Below are 20,709 nucleotides of genomic sequence, written 5' to 3'. Positions count from 1 at the left end.
ACCTTAGTTAGACCACACTTGGCGTACTGTGTGCAGTTCTGGTCTCCATATTATAAAAGGGATATAGAGGCATTGGAGAAAGTGCAAAAAAGATCCACAAGGATGATATCAGAATTGAAAGATATAACTTATCAGGAAGACTAAACAGGCTAGGGCTCTTTTCTCTAGAAAAGAGAAGGCTGAGTGGGTGACCTGATAGAAGTGTTTACGGTAATGAAAGGATTTGATAGGGTAAGCATAGAGAAAATGTTTCCACTTGTGGGGAAGTCCAAAACTAGAGGTCATCAATATAAGATAGTCACTAATAAATCCAATAGGGAATTCAGAAGTAACTTCTTAACTATAGAGTATTAAGAATGTGGAACACGTTACCACAAGGAGTAGTTGAGGCAAATAGCACAGATGCATTTAAGGGGAAGCTGGACAAGCACACGAAGGAAAAAGGAATAGAAGGGTATGCTGATAGGGGTAGATGAAGTAGGGAGTGAGGAGGCTCGTGTGGAGCATAAACGCCGGCATAGATCAGTTGGGCTGAATGGCCTGTTTCTGTGCTGTAGACTCAATGTAACTCAATGTAAATCCTATCTTAACAAAGCTACACACTGCACTATAATAAATATATATTTTGAAAGCTATACCCAAGTGTTAACTTCATCTTTCTAAGCAAAACAACATTTGATAGGCATTTGTTAGACAACTAGGAGTGTTAGAGATCATGCTTTTTTAAAAATATATTTACGATAATTTGATATGTTTGGACACTTTTAAAATATAGTTGTTGGAATCCTCGGGCCCAAAATTCGAGTCTTTGCCAGGAAAAATATACTTTCTCACTAAAATTAGCAGAGATCAGATTTTCATTCCCCAATAAGCACTGAAAAACAGTAGAAAAGACAATGGATCAGCCTAAATAAAGGTGAGGCTGGACTCGAGAACAGATTTCTAAAAGCTGATAGTTACAATTACAGAATTTACAAAATCTTTGTTGTAATTATTCAATTACCCAATGTCATTCTACTTGACGAAATTAGTGTTTCAATAGGGTTTCTCTTTATTGTACATGGTATTGTGCATTCGGAGGATCACAATGATCAGTTGATCTTCTGTGCCAAAAGTGAGGCATTGCACTTTAATTCCCATATTTGACAGCAGGCTATGACTATGTTTGGGAAACAGTCTCAAGGATTGCAACACATCGGATTGCAGCGGTTCAAGGTGGCGGCTCACCACCACCTTCTCAGGACAATTAGGGACAGGCAATTAGGGCCTTGCCAGCGACGCCCACATCCCATGAACGAATAAAAAAAAATTCATTAGCAGATACCAAAAAAAGTTTTAAATTTTCAATTATTAGCAGCAGATTCGGTAACACTTTGATTTAATGACCAATTGGCCTTGTTGGTCTGCTGTGCCAGTTACCATTTTGCACAAGGACATACTGAACAGAATGTAACTAAGCATCACTGCACATCTGTTAGCTGACCAGTTTTTCCCAGGCAACACTCCATAGAATAGCAGACAAGGCTGACTCACTGATGTGTCTGGTATTCCAGCTAATTCATAGAATGGATGGGAGGTGCAACCAATTGAATTACAGGATATATTTCCCAATGTAACCTTTTTAAATTTACAGAACCACAAACAATGATGTCTCATTAATATTATATTTATTTAAAAATTATGCAAAGAACTACTTTAAACAGCAGCTAGTTGCATAATTACAGGGCAAACCAGCTTCAATTATTCTTAGTGTACCATTGGACTAAAAATCTAAGTGAACTAAAATTATCTACATATACGATTTAACAACAGTCTTCCATATTAACTTATTTTTGGAAAAGTAAATGGCTTTTAAAAATGTATACTAGTAACTCCCTCATGTTCACAGCTCAGAGGTGCAATACTCTCTCCTAGATGTTCCCTCAGCACCAAGAGTTCTTCACAAGGACAAAATGATCTGAATCAAGGTGGACGATTTTCAAACAAAGCAAGCTGATATAGCAAATAATTCCATATATCATGCATCTGATGTTATTTTGGCCCATTATGGAACTAAAGGCAGCCAGCCAAACTCTCATGGACTCCAGTTGTACACAAGTAGAGTCCAAGTCCTCAGACAATCTTCTACACTAACTGCAGGTCTACGATTGTGCATAGAATGGGCATGAGAACAAGGAAATGCAGTTATTTGATTCATTATCTAACTGCAGCACCTGCAGACAGCCTATCTATAATGACCACGAAACATCCAAGGACGAAATGCTTGATCCATCTGTGGAGACGATGCTGGGGATTATCGCTACATGGTTGTTCTTCAGGACCCCAAGACTTTAATGAAGACCTACTCAAATATCCAATGCCTAATCAATCATTGCACGCTCTTTATAAACACTTAAGAATGACTTGAGATCTGGAACAAACCATTTAGCTCATAACCAAAAAACAAGGCAAAGGATCCACCTCATTTTCACTACAGATATGCTAATGTAGAACTTGTCAACACTGGTTCCTCTTACCACTGTTGAGAAGTTGAGCGGTACTAAGTCCATACAATGAGGTCCAACCAATTAGTTAAGGATAAAAATTAAGATGCAGAAACTTTTATAGTCACAGTACAACCTTTGTTTCAAAATTCATTCTTTCACAAAAGGAGGCACCTTTCCCCTTACAAGTATACAATATATTAATATCAAGAGCTGAAAATTTGATATCAGCAGGAATTGGGCCTCCTCAGAGTTGGGATAATTCTCTGGTCTGAGATAACATAATATTCAACATGGTTAGTCTCACTCGGTTTTCAACCTAAGCAGTCTTATTGTTCCTATCACCCGAGCACAAACAACAGAGGAAAAAAAAAGAGGAAAATGGAAATTGGAGAAAGGAGAAAAAAAGCATGATGCAGAAGGTCTGAAAACAGAAAATGCTGGAAAAACAGTAGATCTGCCTGTCCTAAAGAGAAAAAACAGACCAACACCCTGGGCACTGACACCCGCTTCCTACTACTAGAACGGTGGTCTGACAAATGGCCCACATGTCAACCTGCCTCCCCTCCCACTGATGGTAAAACACTCACCCCAAATCACCAGCGTCCCCTGCTGTAAGGAAAAGGTGGACATAGCCAAGGACTGTGTTCAGACCAAAATGCTGCAGAGGGCCTGGGAGAAAGATGAGATATTGGGGGGAATTTTAACCCCCAAGAATGGATGGGTTGGGGGCGGGTGGGAAGTTAAAATAATAAATTTTTCCAGCGCGACTGCAACCTGGCTCCAATGCGGCCACTTCCAGGTTTAACAGAGGGGTACTTATGGAAGCAATTTACCTCATTATGAGACTTTAAGAAGGTGTTTTTAAATTGAATTTAAGAGACCTCCAAATTTAGTGTCTCCAGCACAGGATTCCCGGGGCTCGTGAACCTCGCCAGTGAAACGGAGGCAAGAAGGGCTGGATCCATGAGGTAAGCGCCTTTATTACACTGCTTGTGGGCCAGGAGGACTTCCCCGTGGCTCACCAAGCTTACCCACGAAGTCCGACTTCACCCCCCCCTGCCCCCCATGATGTCCAACTCTCCCTCCCCCTCCCATACAAACCCCAAAGACTCCGATCTCCCCCCAGCTGCTTTCCTGCCTGACAGGCAGCCAGCTTGGTCGCGAAACCTGTTGAAAATTTTTTGAAGACATCCTAGCGTCAAAACAGTCACGATGTGCGGGGAACCCTTACTTCCAAGTTTCCAGTTCCTCCTCCCGGCTCAGAGTTAATATCCAGGCCATAATTCCTAAAGCTCACATTGAACTTGCTTCAAATAATGTAGAAGGCTAAAGACAAAGAAGTCAAGAGTGGCAATGGGAGGGAGAGTTACATGACGAGCCACAGGGCGGTTGAATTCACACTTGGTGACAGAATGAAGCTGGCTGGCAAAGCAGTCACCTAATCTGCATTTGGTTTCCCCAACATAGATGAGGCTGCATTGTGAAGAGCAAGTACATTATACAAGATGGGAGGAAATACACAGAAATAGCTATCCTACAATGGTATGGGAGGAGGTGAATGAATCGGTATTGCATCTACTGCAGTGGGGTGATGGAAGAGTGAACAAGGGTGTTCTGGAGCGATCAACCCCACAAGAAAGTGACTGCAGATGATGAGGTAGTTTTGTTGATACCTGGGGGAAGGGAAGGCAGGGTCCATTTGGATATAGATCCTTCTACAGAAATCAGTTCTGGGAAGGGAGTTGGGATGCACCCTGTTTTCACTCAGACTGGTGGGCCTATAGTATGTTTCCAGTATTTTTCTGTTTTCATTTCAGACTGCATTTTCTCCAATTTTCCCCAATTTTCCCAATTTCAGACTGCATTTTCTCCAATTTTCCCCATTTTCTTGCCTATTTCTCTGGGTGGGACACTCCCATGTCTCTGCACCCTCTTAATTTGCACACATCCTTTTGATTCATTAATGCGTTTCCACTGCCTCAGAGATTATCCTTTATATCACCGAACAGTTTATGTTAAGCAGTTTACAAATCATTCAACCAATTAACTTGCTCTCTGTGATTTACTATCTTGCTTCTACCCTCTTTTTCAATCCCATGCTTGACTGATCTGCTGTGAAATTCCAGCACTTTATTTTTGTTTTAGATTTGCAGCATTTTTCTTTTTATTTCGTTTTTACAAGTAGATTGTGCATACTAGGTGGTGGTTTCAGGACACACTTTCCAACAAAGGGGACACAAGTAAAAACACTTCTGAAAAGCAGCAGGTATATTTGTGTGCGCTCTGATGCAATTGCTTGAAAAGTCACAACATACTTATTCAATTTACAAATTACTCCACAAACATTTTAACCAAAACGGAAACTGCGATGCATAACTCAACCAAAAGGTGGCAGGACTACTTCACTAGTTTCTGGAATTCAAATTAATACCTTGGACACTTTTCTAGTGGTAGAGGTTTGAGTAAAATGAAAGAAAAAGAATAGTGTGTTACTGTGAGCTCTGTGCCTGTGTCCCTTTCTTCCTCAAAGATGCGTTTCCTCTTAGAAATATTATTTTTGTTGCGATTTGTAAATCTTGCTCCTCTTTGGCGATCTATCTCTCCGCAGTCATTGTTTCCCAAATGTTTTCTTTTCTCTGTGCCATAATCTCTTCCAGTTTATGTCCCTATCGCTCTGCCCCCGTTTCTCTTTCTGTCTCCATTACTCAACATCTTTTTCTGTCCATATAATTTGTGACTTTGTTCCCCAAATGTTGTGTCTGCCTAAACCCCCTTCTGTCCCTCAAATCAGTCTCTCTCTCCCCCTGTGCCGAATGTCACATTTCAAAGATTCCTGACCATTTGACCAAGGAGGAATTTTTGGTTTAAGCAATACTTTTTGACATGAAATCAGATTCATGATTTTACATTAATTCAAAGTTCCAGCATCCCTTCAGAGCAAGGCAAGCAGGAGCCACTTGGACAAAGAAAGGGTATGTTAATGAGCTCTCCCAAAAGTTAATGAGCCAGCCATTGAAATGGTTATCTTTATCATATCAAGACAAATAAATATGTACATCGTGAACACACTCAGATAATTCTGTCTTCACGCCTGGTATGTTGAAATGCCTTTCCTGTCTGCAAGCTCGATGGGAGTTGTTTGGAGGAGGGCACTGGCCATTTTGATTGGTGGCATGCCTGGCCAACCCTTTGTCAGGATGGCTGCCAGTGATCAAAAATAACCATTTTAATTATTCTGTATGCATTAAGGGATAAAACCAATGCATTTAATTAGAATGGTGCTATAAGTTCTGCTAAAACTTCAAAAAAAAACAGAATTGTATATTGCTACTTGTTCTTAAGAGACACCCATTCTTATTTATGATGTTGTCATTGGTTGTCATGGGGTTGGGGGCACTGTTGCAGGTGTACTCTGTTCCAACTGTGCGAAGTTGTGAGGTAGCCATATATTTGTTCTTTTGCTCAGTTAAATCAAGGTCAGCTGGACAGGATACTGTTCTGGGAACGCTTCTGTTTATTATATGCATCAATGATTTGGATATAGGGCTAGAGGAAGTGGTGTCCAAATTTGCAGACAATACTCACATAGACATTCTGACGACCAAAGGAAGCTGCAAGAGGATATTGATAAACTGGTGGAATGGGCAAAAAAAATGGCAGATGTAATTCAATCCATCCAGGACAAAGCAGCCTGCTTGACTGGCACCCCATCCACCACCCTAAACATTCACCTCCCTTCACCACCAGCACACCATGGCTGTGGTGTGTACCATCCACAGGATGCACTGCAGCAACTCGCCAAGGCTTCTTCGACAGCACCTCCCAAACCCGCGACCTCTACCACCTAGAAGGACAAGGGCAGCAGGCACATGGGAACACCACCACCTGCACGTTCCCCTCCAAGTCACACACCATCCCGACTTGGAAATATATCGCTGTTCCTTCATCATCGCTGGGTCAAAATCCGGGAACTCCCTACCCAACAGCACTGTGAGAGAACTTTCACCTCACGGACTGCAACGGTTCAAGGCGGCGGCTCACCACCACCTTCTCAAGGGCAATTAGGGATGGGCAATAAATCCTGGCCTTGCCAGCGACGGCCACATCCCATGAACGAATAAAAAGTCAGTAAATGTGAGGTAATGCAGGTATTTGTAATGGATTTTTGTATAGGACCAAGTTGATATGGGAGTTTTCAGTGGAATGTGTACCCCATGCCCCGAATTTAACACAGATGGTTTTAAAAAAATTGTACTTTGAATGGGAGAAGGCTCAGTGATGTGAAGAGCAGAGGGATTTGGGGGTTCAGCTTCACAAGATATTGAAGATGCACCTCATGAGGATAAGCCCATTAAAAATAAAAGCAAATGGAACATTGGGTTTTATTGCAAGGGGGATAAAATAAATAAGTCGAGATGTAATGGTGAACCTACATAAAACCTTAGTAAGATCACAGCTGGAGTACTGTGTTTAGTTTTGGGCTCCACACTATGAAGAATGTTTAGGAAATAGAGACGGTACAGTGCAGTCATTAGAATGCTGCCTGGTATGAGGAAATAAAAATACGAAGAAAATCTTGAAAAACTGGGGTTTATATTAGAACAGAGATTGATAGATGTTTGAAATTATGAAGAAATGGGACAGATAGAAGCAGACTGTTCCCAGTGCTTGCAGGGTCTAGAATGAGGAGATAAAGATAAAAGATTAAATGTAAGAAATGTAAGTAATTTAGTACAGGTAGTAAGAAACCTTTTTTTTTAAAACACAGAGGGCTGTGAGGCTGTGGAATGCACAACCTAAGTTAGTGATTGAGGCAGAGACTGTGTCATCATTTAAGAATCAGTTAGATAGGTGGTTGAAAGAAAGGGGGATAAAGGATATGGCAACAGGGCAGGCACCTGGGATTATGATTACTGCTCATATGAAGGATAAACACCAACACGGACTGGTTGAGCTGAATAGCCCGTTTTTGTATTGTAATTTCTATGTAATTTAGCACAGTAACAAACAGCGACATGACAATCCAGCACAGAATTAAGAGCAGCAGGGCGAGAACTATAAATGATCACAAGGCTTTGTGAAGAGTATCATTTTTTTTGCACCTACATAAACTTTGAGAAAAAGAGGGATATATTAGCTGTAGTAGAGAACTGTACCATTTTCCTCCCTCTCCCTTCTCCTCATCCTTATTGTCTCCCCGATATAAGAATATAGATATGTTTTTACATTATTCAAAAAACAGAACAAAGACAGAACAACTAATGCAGGTAGAATTGGTTTAAACTGTGTGCTCGCAAATCCTATCTTTACGAATACGAATTTCAAGGCTGAAGACATTGTACTCTAAGAATAAACACATATAGATCAAATAAATAAGCCAGTTGACATTCATGCTATAATATGGAGCTAAAAAGGTTGTTAGGCAAAAACACAGGCTTTATCACAGCCAGGAGTAATGTAACAGAAGGAAATTACTGCAGTATAAATAAGGGAATAAGTTCTTTTATGATCAAAATTGCAAGAGATGACGTAAAAGCCTTGTACAATCAAGGCTATAATTCAGGAAGAGCAAAGATAGAAAGGAAAGATACAATATAAAAGGACATAAGGCCCCCCTTAATTGTCCAACAATCTGTTCAATGTTCAAAAATGGGAACATGATAAAACGATTCCACAGCAATTAAAAGGGATTGTTTAAAGGAATAAATGGGCAGACTAGGGACGTTACATCAAAACAACAAAGACTATAAAGGAACAACTGATCTCAAAGGCAATTATGTGTAATATGTATGGGAGGTTTTTTTAAAAACTTAATCAGATCCAAAAAAGGGGTTAAATCATATCGAAAACAATTGGATCCCAAATTTTATATTAGGTAAACAAATGAAAATCTGGAAATCTGATGGGAACATGGATTGGTGTAAGACAGAGGTATGGAACGGTATATTATGCTAGAAAACCCTGTAACCTGAATGATTATTCCTCTGGTTTGATTCCCATAGTGGTGGCATTACCTCTTTTGAACAATGATATAAGATCAATGGAAGTATTCAAGGTGGAGTCAAACAGCCTGTTGGAAGATGATGTATACAAGGAGTTTGTAAACTATCCAAGGACACTGGTTAGAGGGAGTATGGAAAGCCCCAGATACCTCTTGATGTTCCAGGAAAAGTTGGCCTGGCTATATGGCTGCGATGTGCTGCAGAGCTCATCGTCAGCATGCGGCTTCACCCTGGATGAAGAATCCCCCCCAACTGCACTATACAGGTTGATCAATGGAACTCAAAGAGGACTAATGTGGCATTCTGGAAAGAGGAACATATCGTGTAACCACCAACGAAGATTAGTACAAACACAGTAATGTCAAGTGCCCGATTCAGCAATCCACATTTTGCTGTACACCAACCAAAATTGGGGATAGAATATTGGTGCCTGTTACAGCCAACAATATTACAGAAATTCAAGTAAACATTACCCTCCAGGCAGTTGTAAATTTTGGCCATCCAATTCCACCCCTTTCTTGAGTCTTAAATCTATATTGCAATGCACCAGTACCTCTTATAGACAATATCATCTTTATGCAGCAGCAGAATGACATTGAACAATCTATTGCCACATTGGGTAACCATGAATGGTGGCAGGTATAGCATCCCTGGGTAAGAACAGCCTCCGTGCTCCTGCTAATAGCACAGTTATTCGTTCTGATTGCCCTCGTAGTAATGGTTCGGTGATTTTTTTTTTTAAAACCCTGAAACAAGTTAAGATAAGAGTGAATATGATAGAAATATTAGCTCTGACCAGAAAATAAGTTTGTAAGACCACAAAAAGAATGTCCGTTTTAGCCTCGAGGTGGGGAATGTAAGAATATTGATATGTTTTTACACTATTCTAATACAGAATGGCTAAAGTGGACAGAATTGGTTTAAACTGTGTACTCGCAAATCCTATCTTTTGGATAGGGAGTGGTCTTCAAAAAAAGCTCTCTCTCTCTGATAGCAGTTCCCATTTTGCTGCATTATTTACATTGCTTAATTTGAATTACTTCTAATAATTTCAAATATTTATATTTACAATTGCATGTATTTGTAATAATGTCATTTTAAATATAAAGTTGAATATATAATTTCATACAATGGCATAATTTGATACATATAGGTTATAGTCACATTTACACAATTACATATCATTACATGCATGACACACACAATTTTATGTATCTGTTACACATGACCAAACACCCATTTAACTGCAGCATATGACATGCACTGATTTAATTATTTAACTGCAGTATGTGAGGTTCACCAATTTTATTTCTTTATTTATGTACTTGTCATGTGTGAGAAGCAGACGACTGATTTATGCTCAATTATTTTGTTCTCATCATGAACTGTGCCACTACAGTAGTTATACATGATTCAACATCTCAAGCTTCTCTTGTGCATGAATGCACAAGTGACTCACTGAGATAAGAATATTTAGATCAATGCTAACTTGTGTAATGCTTCAGTAATACTATTTGTACCAGTATGATACTGGTACCACTTTTAGTTCAGTATAAGTGGACAGTGTGGCACTACACTGTCCACTTATACCAGTCCAGAGCCATTGAAAGAAGAACATCACATGTTCATTCTTGACAGAATATTCCAAATGCTGGTAAACTTTTCAAAATTTGAAAAGAGCAGAATCAGATAATCAGTTCTTTTCTATCATTAGAAATGTAAAGGCAGGACATGGACTACTTTGTCACTAAGATTGAGACCATCTGTTCAGCTGCCTCTGCCGCTTCCTTCCCTTCCCCCAGCCCACCAATCCAAACTTCCCCTATGGTTCACCCCTGCCCTTGCCCTGAAATTGCATCTTTCTCTAGTTTCTCTCCTATCTCCCCTCGTGCCCTCTCCCAGCTCACCTTGTCCATGAGACCCACCTCCTGCTCCGTCAACCCTATTCCCACCAAACTGCTGGCCACCCAACTTCCCTTCCTGGCCCCCATGTTAGCTAATATTGTTCACGGTTCCCTCTCCTCAGGAACTGTCCCCATCCCCTTCAAATCAGCTGTCATCACCCCCCTCCTCAAAAAAAACACCCCTCTGTCTTTGCAAACTACCACCCCCATCTCCAAACTCCCTTTCCTCTCCAAAGTCCTTGAATCCTTCCCACAACTCCATGTTTCAATCCCTCCAATCAGGTTTCCATCTCTGTCACAGTACTGAAGCGGCCCTTATTAAAGTCACAAATTACATCCTATGTGACTGTGACCATGGTAAACTATCCCTCCTCATCTTTCTCGAGCTGTCTTCAGTCTTTGACAAGGTTGACCACACCAACCTCCTCCAACGCCTCTCCTCCTTCGTCCAGCTGGGTGGGACTGCGCTCGCCTGGTTCCATTCTTATCGATCCAGTTGCAGCCAGAGAATCACATGCAATGGCTTTTCTTCGCACTTCCACACCATTACCTCTGGAGTCCCTCAAGGATCTATCCTTGGGCCCCTCCTATTTCTCACCTACATACTGTCCCTCGGTGACATCATCCGAAAATACCTCAGTTTCCACACGTTCGCTGACGTCACCCAGCTCTACCTCACCACCACCTCCCTCAACCCCTCCACTGTCTCTGATTTGTCACACTGCTTGTCCGACATCCAATACCAGGTGCGCAAAAATTTTCTCCAACTAAATATTGGGAAGACCGAAGCCATTGTCTTAGGCCCTGCCACAAACTCCATTCCTTCACCGCCAAGTCCATCCCTCTTCCTGGCCACTCTCTGAGGCTGAACCAGACCGTTCGTAACCGTGGCATCCTATTTGACCCTGAGATGAGCTTCTGACCAAACATCCACTCCATCACCAAGACCGCCTACTTCCACCTCCGTAACATCTCCCATCTCTGCTGCTGCCACTGAAACCCTCATCCATGCCTTTGTTACCTCTAGACTCGACTATTCCACTGCTCTCCCGGCTGGCTTCCCATCTTCCACCCTCCATAAAGTTGAGCTCATCCAAAACTCTGCTGCCCATATCCTGACTCACACCAAGTCCCGTTCACCCATCATGCCTGTGTTCACTGACCTACATTGGCTCCCAGTCCAGGAACGTCTTGATTTTAAAATTCTCATCCTCGTTTTCAAATCCCTCCATGGCCTCGCCCCTCCAACTCTCCAACTACTCCAACTCCTCCAACTACTCCAACTCTCGCCTCATTCGCATCCCCGATTTTAATCGCTCCACCACTGGCAGCCGTGCTTTCAGCTGCCTAGGCCCTAAGATCTGGAATTCCCTTCCTAATCCTCTCCGCCTCTCTACCTCTCTCTCCTCCTTTAAGATACTCCTTAAAACATACCCCTTTGACCAAGCTTTTGGAAACCTGTCCTAATATCTCCTTACGTGGCTCGGTGTCAAATTGTGTTTGAAAATTGCTCCTGTGAAGTGCCTTGGGACATTTGACTATGTTAAAGGCGTTATATAAATGCAGACTGCTTGAATTCTTTTTAAACTTAATGTTGGAATTCAATAATTTGACTTGGCACCAGTTGATGAACTGAACATGTTCTGTAAGACCACTTCTTCCTGGTCATTTCGTCACTGCTAGAAAACTGGCAAATCAAGGAGACTTTAGCAACATTACATTTTACATAGAATTTACAGCACAGAAACAGACCATTCAGCCAAACAGGTCTATCCCGGTGTTCATGCTCCACACGAGCCTCCTCCCACCTTTCATCATCTCACCCTATCACCATATCCTTCTATTCCTTTCTCCCTCATGTACTTATCCAGCTTATTATATGGGTATCAATTTGAAAACCAGTTTGCAACTGCAAATGGCATGGAGTTTAAACTATAAAATAACTAATGCATTTTTAGGTGAGCTCTTCAATTGTTAAATGTGCTGTCATGCATGGGTCTGGGTCATACTGACCAGAAGAGTACCAGAAGTCAGCCGGTACCTCTGAGACTGTATCACAGCTTGAGTCAGCAACATCAGGAGAGAACAGAAAACAGAATGGGATGGGAGAGGTTGGAAGTGTTAAGACAGTTTTAAAAAAAAAATACTTCTACTTAAACAGGCTGTAACCTAGAAACCATGTAACATAGAGGCCCAAAGTTGTTCTCCAGATCAAATGGATACAAAATAAACATACCAAGACACTAGGGGGGAAAATTCCAACCATTTTCAAGTTTAACTTTAGACATTAAAGATCAATTTCAGCAGTGCATGATCTGTGTGCTTATGCAACTAACTTCCAATTTTTGCCCCATGTTCCATCTCTGGCAGGAATCCAGGGCCAGAGTTATCTAAATTTAACTTGCACCATAAAGGACAAAAAGTAATTACAGAGCTTCTTCAGGGACTGCAGCTGTGAAGCTATAAATTGAAAGGCTTGATAAACAGAAATTGTGACAAAAGCTGTACCTCAACATTTTTTAAAAATACACTTCTTGGAGTACAATTGGTTACAGATCCCTGAAGGAAAGGGTTAAAGACACTCATTGTAACATGCCATATTCAATATAGTTTTTGAGTGATTCATAAAATGCAGTTTCTAGCTAACTCACTAAGGGGTGGCCAATGAAGCTGTCAGTGGACTGAGCAGTGTAACTCAAGTTTATTTTCTCCACTGCTAAGAGCACATTATCGAAGAGTTTCACAGAATAGCTATTTCCACATCTTTATGAAGAATAAAACTCCAAAAGTTAGGACTGGTTGTTATTGTTCGAAAATTAAATTAACTTATTTTCATGGACCACTTTGTAGAATTTGAGGCACTGCAAAAAAGGTCAATGTCAATTTCCTGGAGTTTAAAGTTCACAACGTTTATCCGAAAATATTTAGCCAAGGTAGTCCTATAAAACCAATTAATTTCCCTTGCATCCTTTTTAGTCCCATGCGTCAGGCTCTATTTCCCCAATTCACAAGAGAAACTGTATCAGAAGCATTTTGTGTGTCGTTAATTCTGAAGTATCTATGTTTCTAAACTATTTGTTTTTAAAACGAACTTTAAGCAGATTATCATCCTCTTAGACAGCACAAAAAGCATCAAGAAAACACACTGGCTGCAGTTTAAAAATTCAACAACTAACTTCAGCAAGGATATTAGACGTTCATTTCCATCCCAATATCATTTTCACTGCTAAAGAAACTCATTTAAAAATACAAGTGATCAGCAGCACAGGTTAGTCATCACTGTCCAAAACAGCTGAGGATACAATAAATTAAAATACATTAAAAGCCAAAAGAAACCAAATAGCATCTCCCATGGCGAGTCTCAAGAAGACTTCTATTCCATACGACATGTTAGAGAAAATTCTAGCTGACTTCCAATACATCTGCTCTCATTTTTTTCATTTAATATACCTGATAAACAATTCCAGTGAATAAAAAAAATCTCCTGAGAAAAATACATGTGGAATTGATTATGCGCAGGTTCATAACCATGGCCAATTTTTAACCTTGTGGATAATCGGGAAAACTTGTCCTGTGTTTGAGAGGCTTTAGCCAAGCTTAAACCTAAAGCAGAATCTGAAGTTTATACTATCAAAATGGACTTTAGCCACTGTTGGATAGTTAAAGATATTTTAAATTAAGTTTTTAATTCACTATGGCGACCAGCACGTTGCACCAAAATAGAAGCATACAGACTCACAATAGCAAATCAGAACACAGCAGATTGTACCGCCCATTATGTTCCACTGGCAGAGGCTTGGGAGAAGGTCAGTAACTCAATGACCTCCAGTCTTTCCAAATATTCACTCTACACTTTAGGATCAATAACATCTTTGCTTAACCTTGCCGTTGGCAACCCAGATGGGAAAAACCCAGATGTCAGGAGAAATGGTTTGTGTTCTCTGCTAATGCTGACCCAGTTTTCTGGCTGTTAGGATGGTAAAATAAGCCGACTCCAACATTAACACAAAGTAAGATAAATATTAGTGCACATTTGAACCTCCTCCCACTGCATCACAAGACATGGAACATATGAAAATGACAGGCTGCACTTCTGGCTGAAGATGGTTGCAAACGCTTCAGCCTTGCCTTTTGCACTCACGTGCTGGGCTCTGCCATCATTGAGGATGGGGATGTTCACAGAGCCTCCTCCTCCCATCAGTTGTTTAATTGTCCACCACCATTAACAATTGGATGTGGCAAGACTGCAGAGCTTTGATCTGATCCGTTGGTTGTGGGATTGCTTAGCATGCTGCTTCCGCTATTTAACATGCATGTAATCCTATGTTGTGCCAACCTGGTGAAGCTACCTCATTTTTAGGTATGCCTGGTGCTGCTCCTGGCATGCTCTTCTACACTCCTCATTGAACCAGGGTTGATCCCCTGGCTTGATGGTGATGGTAGAGCGAGGGATATGCCAGGCCATGAGGTTACAGATTGCAGTGGAAAACAATTCTACTGCTGCTGATGCCCCACAGCACCTCATGGATGCCCAGTTTTGAACTGCTAGATCTGTTCTGAATCTATCCCATTTAGCACGGTGATAGCACCACACAACACGATGGACAGTGTCCTCAGTGTGAAGACGAGGCTTGGTCTCCACAAGAACTGTGCGGTGGTCACTACTACCAATACTGTCATGGACAGATGCATCTGAGACAGGTAGATTTGTGAGGATGAGGTCAAGTAGGTTTTTCCCTCGTGTTGGTTCTCTCACTACCTACCGCAAGGCCCAGACTGGCAGCTATGTCCTTCAAGACATGGCCAGCTCAGTCAGTAGTGGTGCTGTCGAGCCACTCTTGTTGATGGACATTGAAGTCCCCACCCAGAGTACATTCTGTGCCCTTGCTACCCACAGTGCTTCCTCCAAGTGGTGCTCAACATGGAGGAGGACTGATTCATCAGCTGAGGGAGGGCGGTAGGTGGTAATCAGCAGGAGGTTTCCTTGCCCATGTTTGACCTGATGCCATGAGAGTTCATGGGGTCCGGAGTCAATGTTGAGGACTCCCAGGGCCACTCCCTCCTGACTGTGTTAGTGTTATCGCTAATGCTGATGCACCACTGTTTATTATGGTAGAAATTTATCAGAAGAGTCATTAATGTCGATGGTCATTTACATAAGTGAAAAATCTCTCGTATTTTATTGTCACTAAATAAACTCGCAGCCATTACAGCTCTATCCTTTGCTGCTGACAAAAAAAAGACCCAAAAAGCTGCCTCCATGAACTCCTAACCTAAACGTAACAAATACTTTGAGGAAACATTTTTTTTTATGCAGCAAGTTGCAATGGTCTCAAATGCACTGTCTGAAAGGGTAGTGGAAGCAGATTCAGTAGTAACTTTTAAGAGGGAATTAGATAAATACTTGAAGGGAAAAAATTTACAGGTCGATGGGGAAAGAGCAGGGGAATGGATCTAATTGAATAACTCTTTCAAAGAGCTGACACATGCACGACGGGCCGAATGGCCTCATCCTGTACTGTACCTACTATGATACATGGGAGTAATTTTGAGGCTTCAATTGCACTTCAGGGTTCGAATGATGGATAGGAACTTATCTGGTTTTTCACAACAGTTTATGAAGTAATCTAAACCTTTTAATGAAATTACTGTATAATCAGTTCCAGAAAACTAATGCTCCATATTCAATCCCTAAGCAATGCTAAGCATTATATATATATAATCTATCATGAACATTCACGTTTGGATGGGAAATTGAACTTTATTTTTGGAATTGCATCTGAACACGAGATCATAGTTATTTCCTTGCGTTGCACAGTAGATTATGTTATGGTCAGAGAGACAGGGTAAGGAACAACTCCAGTTCAAGCGGAAATCACGCCAGTGATCTGGTAATAGAGCGAGGTGGGAACAAAGTGAAAACAGTATTTTCAAATTGGAAATTTAGCTGGACTAGGAATTCGGAGCAGAGAAGTTTAACTTAAATTTAAGTAGATAAAGAATATAAACTTAAAACTTAATAATGTTACTATTTATAGCAAGAATGGCAGCACAGAAAAGACGGAAGGAAAGAAGGAAAGAAAGAAATACTTGCATTTATATAGCGCCTTTCACGACCTCAGGAAGTCCCAAAGCACTTTACAACCAATAAAGTACTTTTGAAGTGCAGTCACTGTTGTAATGTATGGAAATGCTGCAATCAATTTGCACACAGCAAGGTCCCAGAAACAGCAATGTGATAATGACCAGATAATCTGTTTTAGTGATGTTGGTTGAGGGATAAATATTAGCCAGGACACTGGGGAGAACTCCCCTGCTTTTCTTCGAACAGCACCATGGGATCTTTTACATCCACCTGAACAGGGCCCCGGTTTAACGTCTTATCCAAAAGACAGCACTCCCTCAGTACTGCACTGGAGTTTCAGCCTGGATTATGTGCTCAACTCTGGAGTGGGACTTGAACCCACAACCTTCTAACTCAGAGGTGACAGTGCTACCAACTGAGCCACAGCTGATACTGAAAGGGCAGTGATATGTGGTTCCTGCAGATTATGAGAGTTTTGAGTGCCAGATGTTAACTTAGACAAACACGTCAAGTATTTGTCCGAGTTAAGATTTGGTCCTCGAAGAAATTACTTGAGTTCAAGATCTCACTACTTGAGGCAGAGATGGAGACAATCCGACAAATCCGGGAAGGAGAGAAGTTTCTGGAGTAAGAATTTCCAAGAAAAAGTACCCCCCCCCCCACCGCTAAGAGATAGGAAGCTGGCAGTGGTAGAGGAAGGAGTGGAAGAAGGGAGTAAATGAAGAAAAGGGTATGGAATTTCCAAAATTTGTGACAGACTCCTTTCTGAAGTAGTTTGTTTGTATGCCTACAAGGGGAGAGGCACTGCTCGATCCAGTTATGACTAACAAAATAGGTCAGAAAAATGAGCTAAATATGGGTGAGCACCGAGGAGTAGTGCTAATAATATGCTACGGTTTAAGGTCGAAATAAAATGGGGAAAAGAATGCAAAAGGAAAGCAAGCAGGGAGTATGAGGACACAATCTCAAAAGTATTAAAAAGTGAGGAATTCGACAAACATATCAGCAAAAAGAGAATTGTTATGTGAGGCGAAACCCCTGAATGAGGATAGTGAGTCAGCAGAGGATAAAGGACAATTGGTGGGGATACTTAACAAGTACTTTGTTTCAGTGTTTACAGAAAAGAAGGATTGTAGGGAGGAGGTAAATCCTGAATTGGTTAAAAACAAAATAAATAAAAGGAAAGTATTAGAAAACTTAGTTCAAATAATGACGGCCAAAATGCTGAGACCTGACAGATTGCATCCAAAGGAACTAATCCCTGGTAGAATAATCATAGGTTCATACATGGACTCTGGGTGGAACAGGCTTGATGGGCCAAATGACCTTTTCTCATTCTAGATTTGATGTTCTTATGCAAATTGAAGAATCTCACTCATTAGAAACATCCAACCACTACACAATGGATTGTGTTTTCATGTCTATTAAGTGAATTTATTCTTAGTCTGTGGTGTTTAGAAGTGGCAGATCGAAAGAGGTCAGCTACTATGTGTCAGTTTAATGAAGATTATTTTATTTCCAACATTTCTTTTCTGTGGCTCAGCAGAATTTATTTCAGTAAACATTCTGGAAAACACTGTTCTATAACTTATTTATTTTGAATGTAACTAACCCAAGGTTAAATTGAAAAGACCACCTTTATCAATAACAAATATTTACCAGGCAACTCTTGAAAACATGACATTCAAAGTAAATTTCACTGACCAGGACTGATCACAGAGCAATGACTCCACAAAACCTCCCAGTTTTCCATGAGAGGGGAACAGATCTATGCAATTCCTTTCCCCTTGTTGCCGTTGCTCAGAAAGTGAATTTTTTCCGCAATAATAATTTCCTCAACAAAAGTACTGTTTGTTTAAAAAAAACACTCCACAGTATTTTATAGATATGATTTGTGGAACAATGTTATGAACATTGTTAAAGAAGTTACTCTTTATGATCATCAAAATTATTTCTGAACAGTCTAAACACAGAACCAGAGGTGCAGTGCCAAACAACTAATCATACATTGCATCAGTGACCTTCCAATTCCTCCAAAGTCAGATAACACCCTCTCCCCTCGGACCTGGGCAGAAATACAAAGCTCCACTTAAAATACAATTCCTCTGGTTTCTTTCAGCAGCAATTTTTTCCCCCAGATCTCTCTCTACTTACGCCCTATAGTCGTCTGGTGCACCAACTTTCCCGGGTTATTCAGCATCTTAAAACATATCTGCAGCCATCAAAGTCATGCACACCGTCACCAGATGTTGTTCCCCAACATCTGGTGACTGTTAGTTACATTCAAAATAAATAAGTTATGGAACAGTGTTGTCCAGAATGTTTACTGAAATAAATTCTGCTGAGCCACAGAAAAGAAATGTTGGAAATAAAATAATCTTCATTAAACTGATACATAGTAGCTGACCTCTTTCAATCTGCCACTTCTAAACACCACAGACTAAGCAAACTATGCAATATAATTCCAACCTCTAATTTAATATAGATTAAGCCATGGTACAAACAGATGAAATATGACAATAGAGGAGGAAAAAAATTGATCACTGATCAGCACAACCAATTTGTGAACTCACTCTTCACTGGTTATGTGGTCAGGTTCACTTGAATATAAAAACAATAAACTAGTGATCTACTTTGTATCCTCTGTACACTATTTTAAGGCAGAATGCAAAAGAATCACATCGCATTCCCTCTCATTGCAGTGGATGGTAATTATTGCCTCCTTCGGACACTCGCAGTGGGATCTGTAGACCTCCCTGTGAGTTACCAACAATAAGACCAATTTCAGCAACTTATCCATTCAGTCGCATTTGAGACATAACCGAGGGTACAACAGGACATTCCAAATTTCGAGGGAACCCATTGTTCAAGGTTCAATAACAATTTTCAGATTGTGTAGTTAGTTACGGAGTTAAAGTGAACTTACAGTTCTTTGTGCTTCTCGTCAGCCAGAATCTGGTCATTTGTCTTCAGTCCATACCTTGAAATCAGAGTGAAAATATCAAACATTACTGCACAAAGCCGTATCTCATTTGTTTGAAACAAAAAAAAGCTGACATTCTTGGCTATAATACCATGTATTTGTTGGAGACAGAATACATTTACTTGTCAGGAACAATTTAGTTCTCAATTGGCACAAGATCATCCAAATTCAGCAAGACACTACAAGTGAGAAAGTAACATTTTTACTTACTGACCCTTCCCCTCCCCAACTGGTTCAGATAAAGTTTATTTGACAAAATAGCATATTGCAGTGTCCCTTGCCTTGGCAGGGGAGGTGTTTATCATAGAATCATACAGCACAGAAGGAGGCCATTTGGCCCGTCATTCCTGTCATGGCTCTTTGAAAGAGCTAGTCCCACTCCCTGCTCCTCCCCCTTGCCCTGCAAATTTTTCCTTTTTCAGTATATAATCTATCAGGGTTCTCTCTCCAGGGTGTTACTAAGTGACCCTTGCAAGAAAGGACGATGTGTGAATAATGGGTGAGAACAGAATCAGGCTTGGCTGCGATGCCCTTTTTTCCCCCCTCCCCAACTACCTCTTGGTACAAAAGCCTGCCAGCATGCATTGACTGGACTCACAAGGTTACTTGAGTGAGGTACCAGAGAGCGGTAAGTGCCCATGAACCATATCCCAATATGCCAGCTTTTCATGCTTCTCTGTCGACTCGCCTATTTCCACACTCGTATATGTATTTCATTTCTTTGCTTTCTCTTATGATGCCTCATTGACTTGTCTCATGCTAATATCAATTCTCCTATTTAACCATCTCCTGTTCTCCACTGAAGCAATTAACAGTCATTCTATTCCACTCCCCCTCCACCCCCTGCCCCCCCCCCCAAATAGAGCTCTCCTCTTTCATATGGGAGAGGAGAAACTGGGATCAAAACATTACGGTTCATTTTTTTAGGTACAAATGAGACAATAAAATTAGTGCTTACTGATTCTCCCCCAACTAGTTCATAAAAGTTCACTTTACAAAATGGCACTGCAGTCCCAAAAAGCAAAGCAGCAACAGCACATCTCAATAAAGAAGCATTCACTTTCATGGCACCAAAGCTTTGTTCAATAGAAGTGTTGGTTTGGAAATTTACAATCATATTTAACTTTGTTGATAACAGACTTTCAATGTACAACTTTAAAAAAAAATTGAACATTCAGGACTCAATCATTAGACTATATCAACAAACACTATTTTAATGGCTATCACTGATAAGAATTTTATGTTAAAT

At 40.7% G+C, this 20,709-nt stretch overlaps 1 protein-coding gene across 3 annotated transcripts in view; it reads right to left on the bottom strand.

Moving 5' to 3' along the window:
• LOC137304093 (adenosine kinase-like) overlaps positions 1 to 20,709 on the bottom strand; it is a 215,844-nt gene that overhangs the window by 149,989 nt on the left and 45,146 nt on the right. For all 3 annotated transcript variants that reach the window (XM_067972565.1, XM_067972566.1, XM_067972567.1), the window contains exon 3: positions 19,404 to 19,457. In XM_067972565.1, the coding sequence (XP_067828666.1) occupies positions 19,404 to 19,457 (54 nt within the window). The remainder of the gene's footprint in view (positions 1 to 19,403; positions 19,458 to 20,709) is intronic.

This window comes from Heptranchias perlo, chromosome 36 (genome assembly GCF_035084215.1).
Source record: "Heptranchias perlo isolate sHepPer1 chromosome 36, sHepPer1.hap1, whole genome shotgun sequence".
NCBI lineage: Eukaryota > Metazoa > Chordata > Chondrichthyes > Hexanchiformes > Hexanchidae > Heptranchias > Heptranchias perlo.
This window is presented reverse-complemented; position numbering and strand designations above follow the sequence as displayed.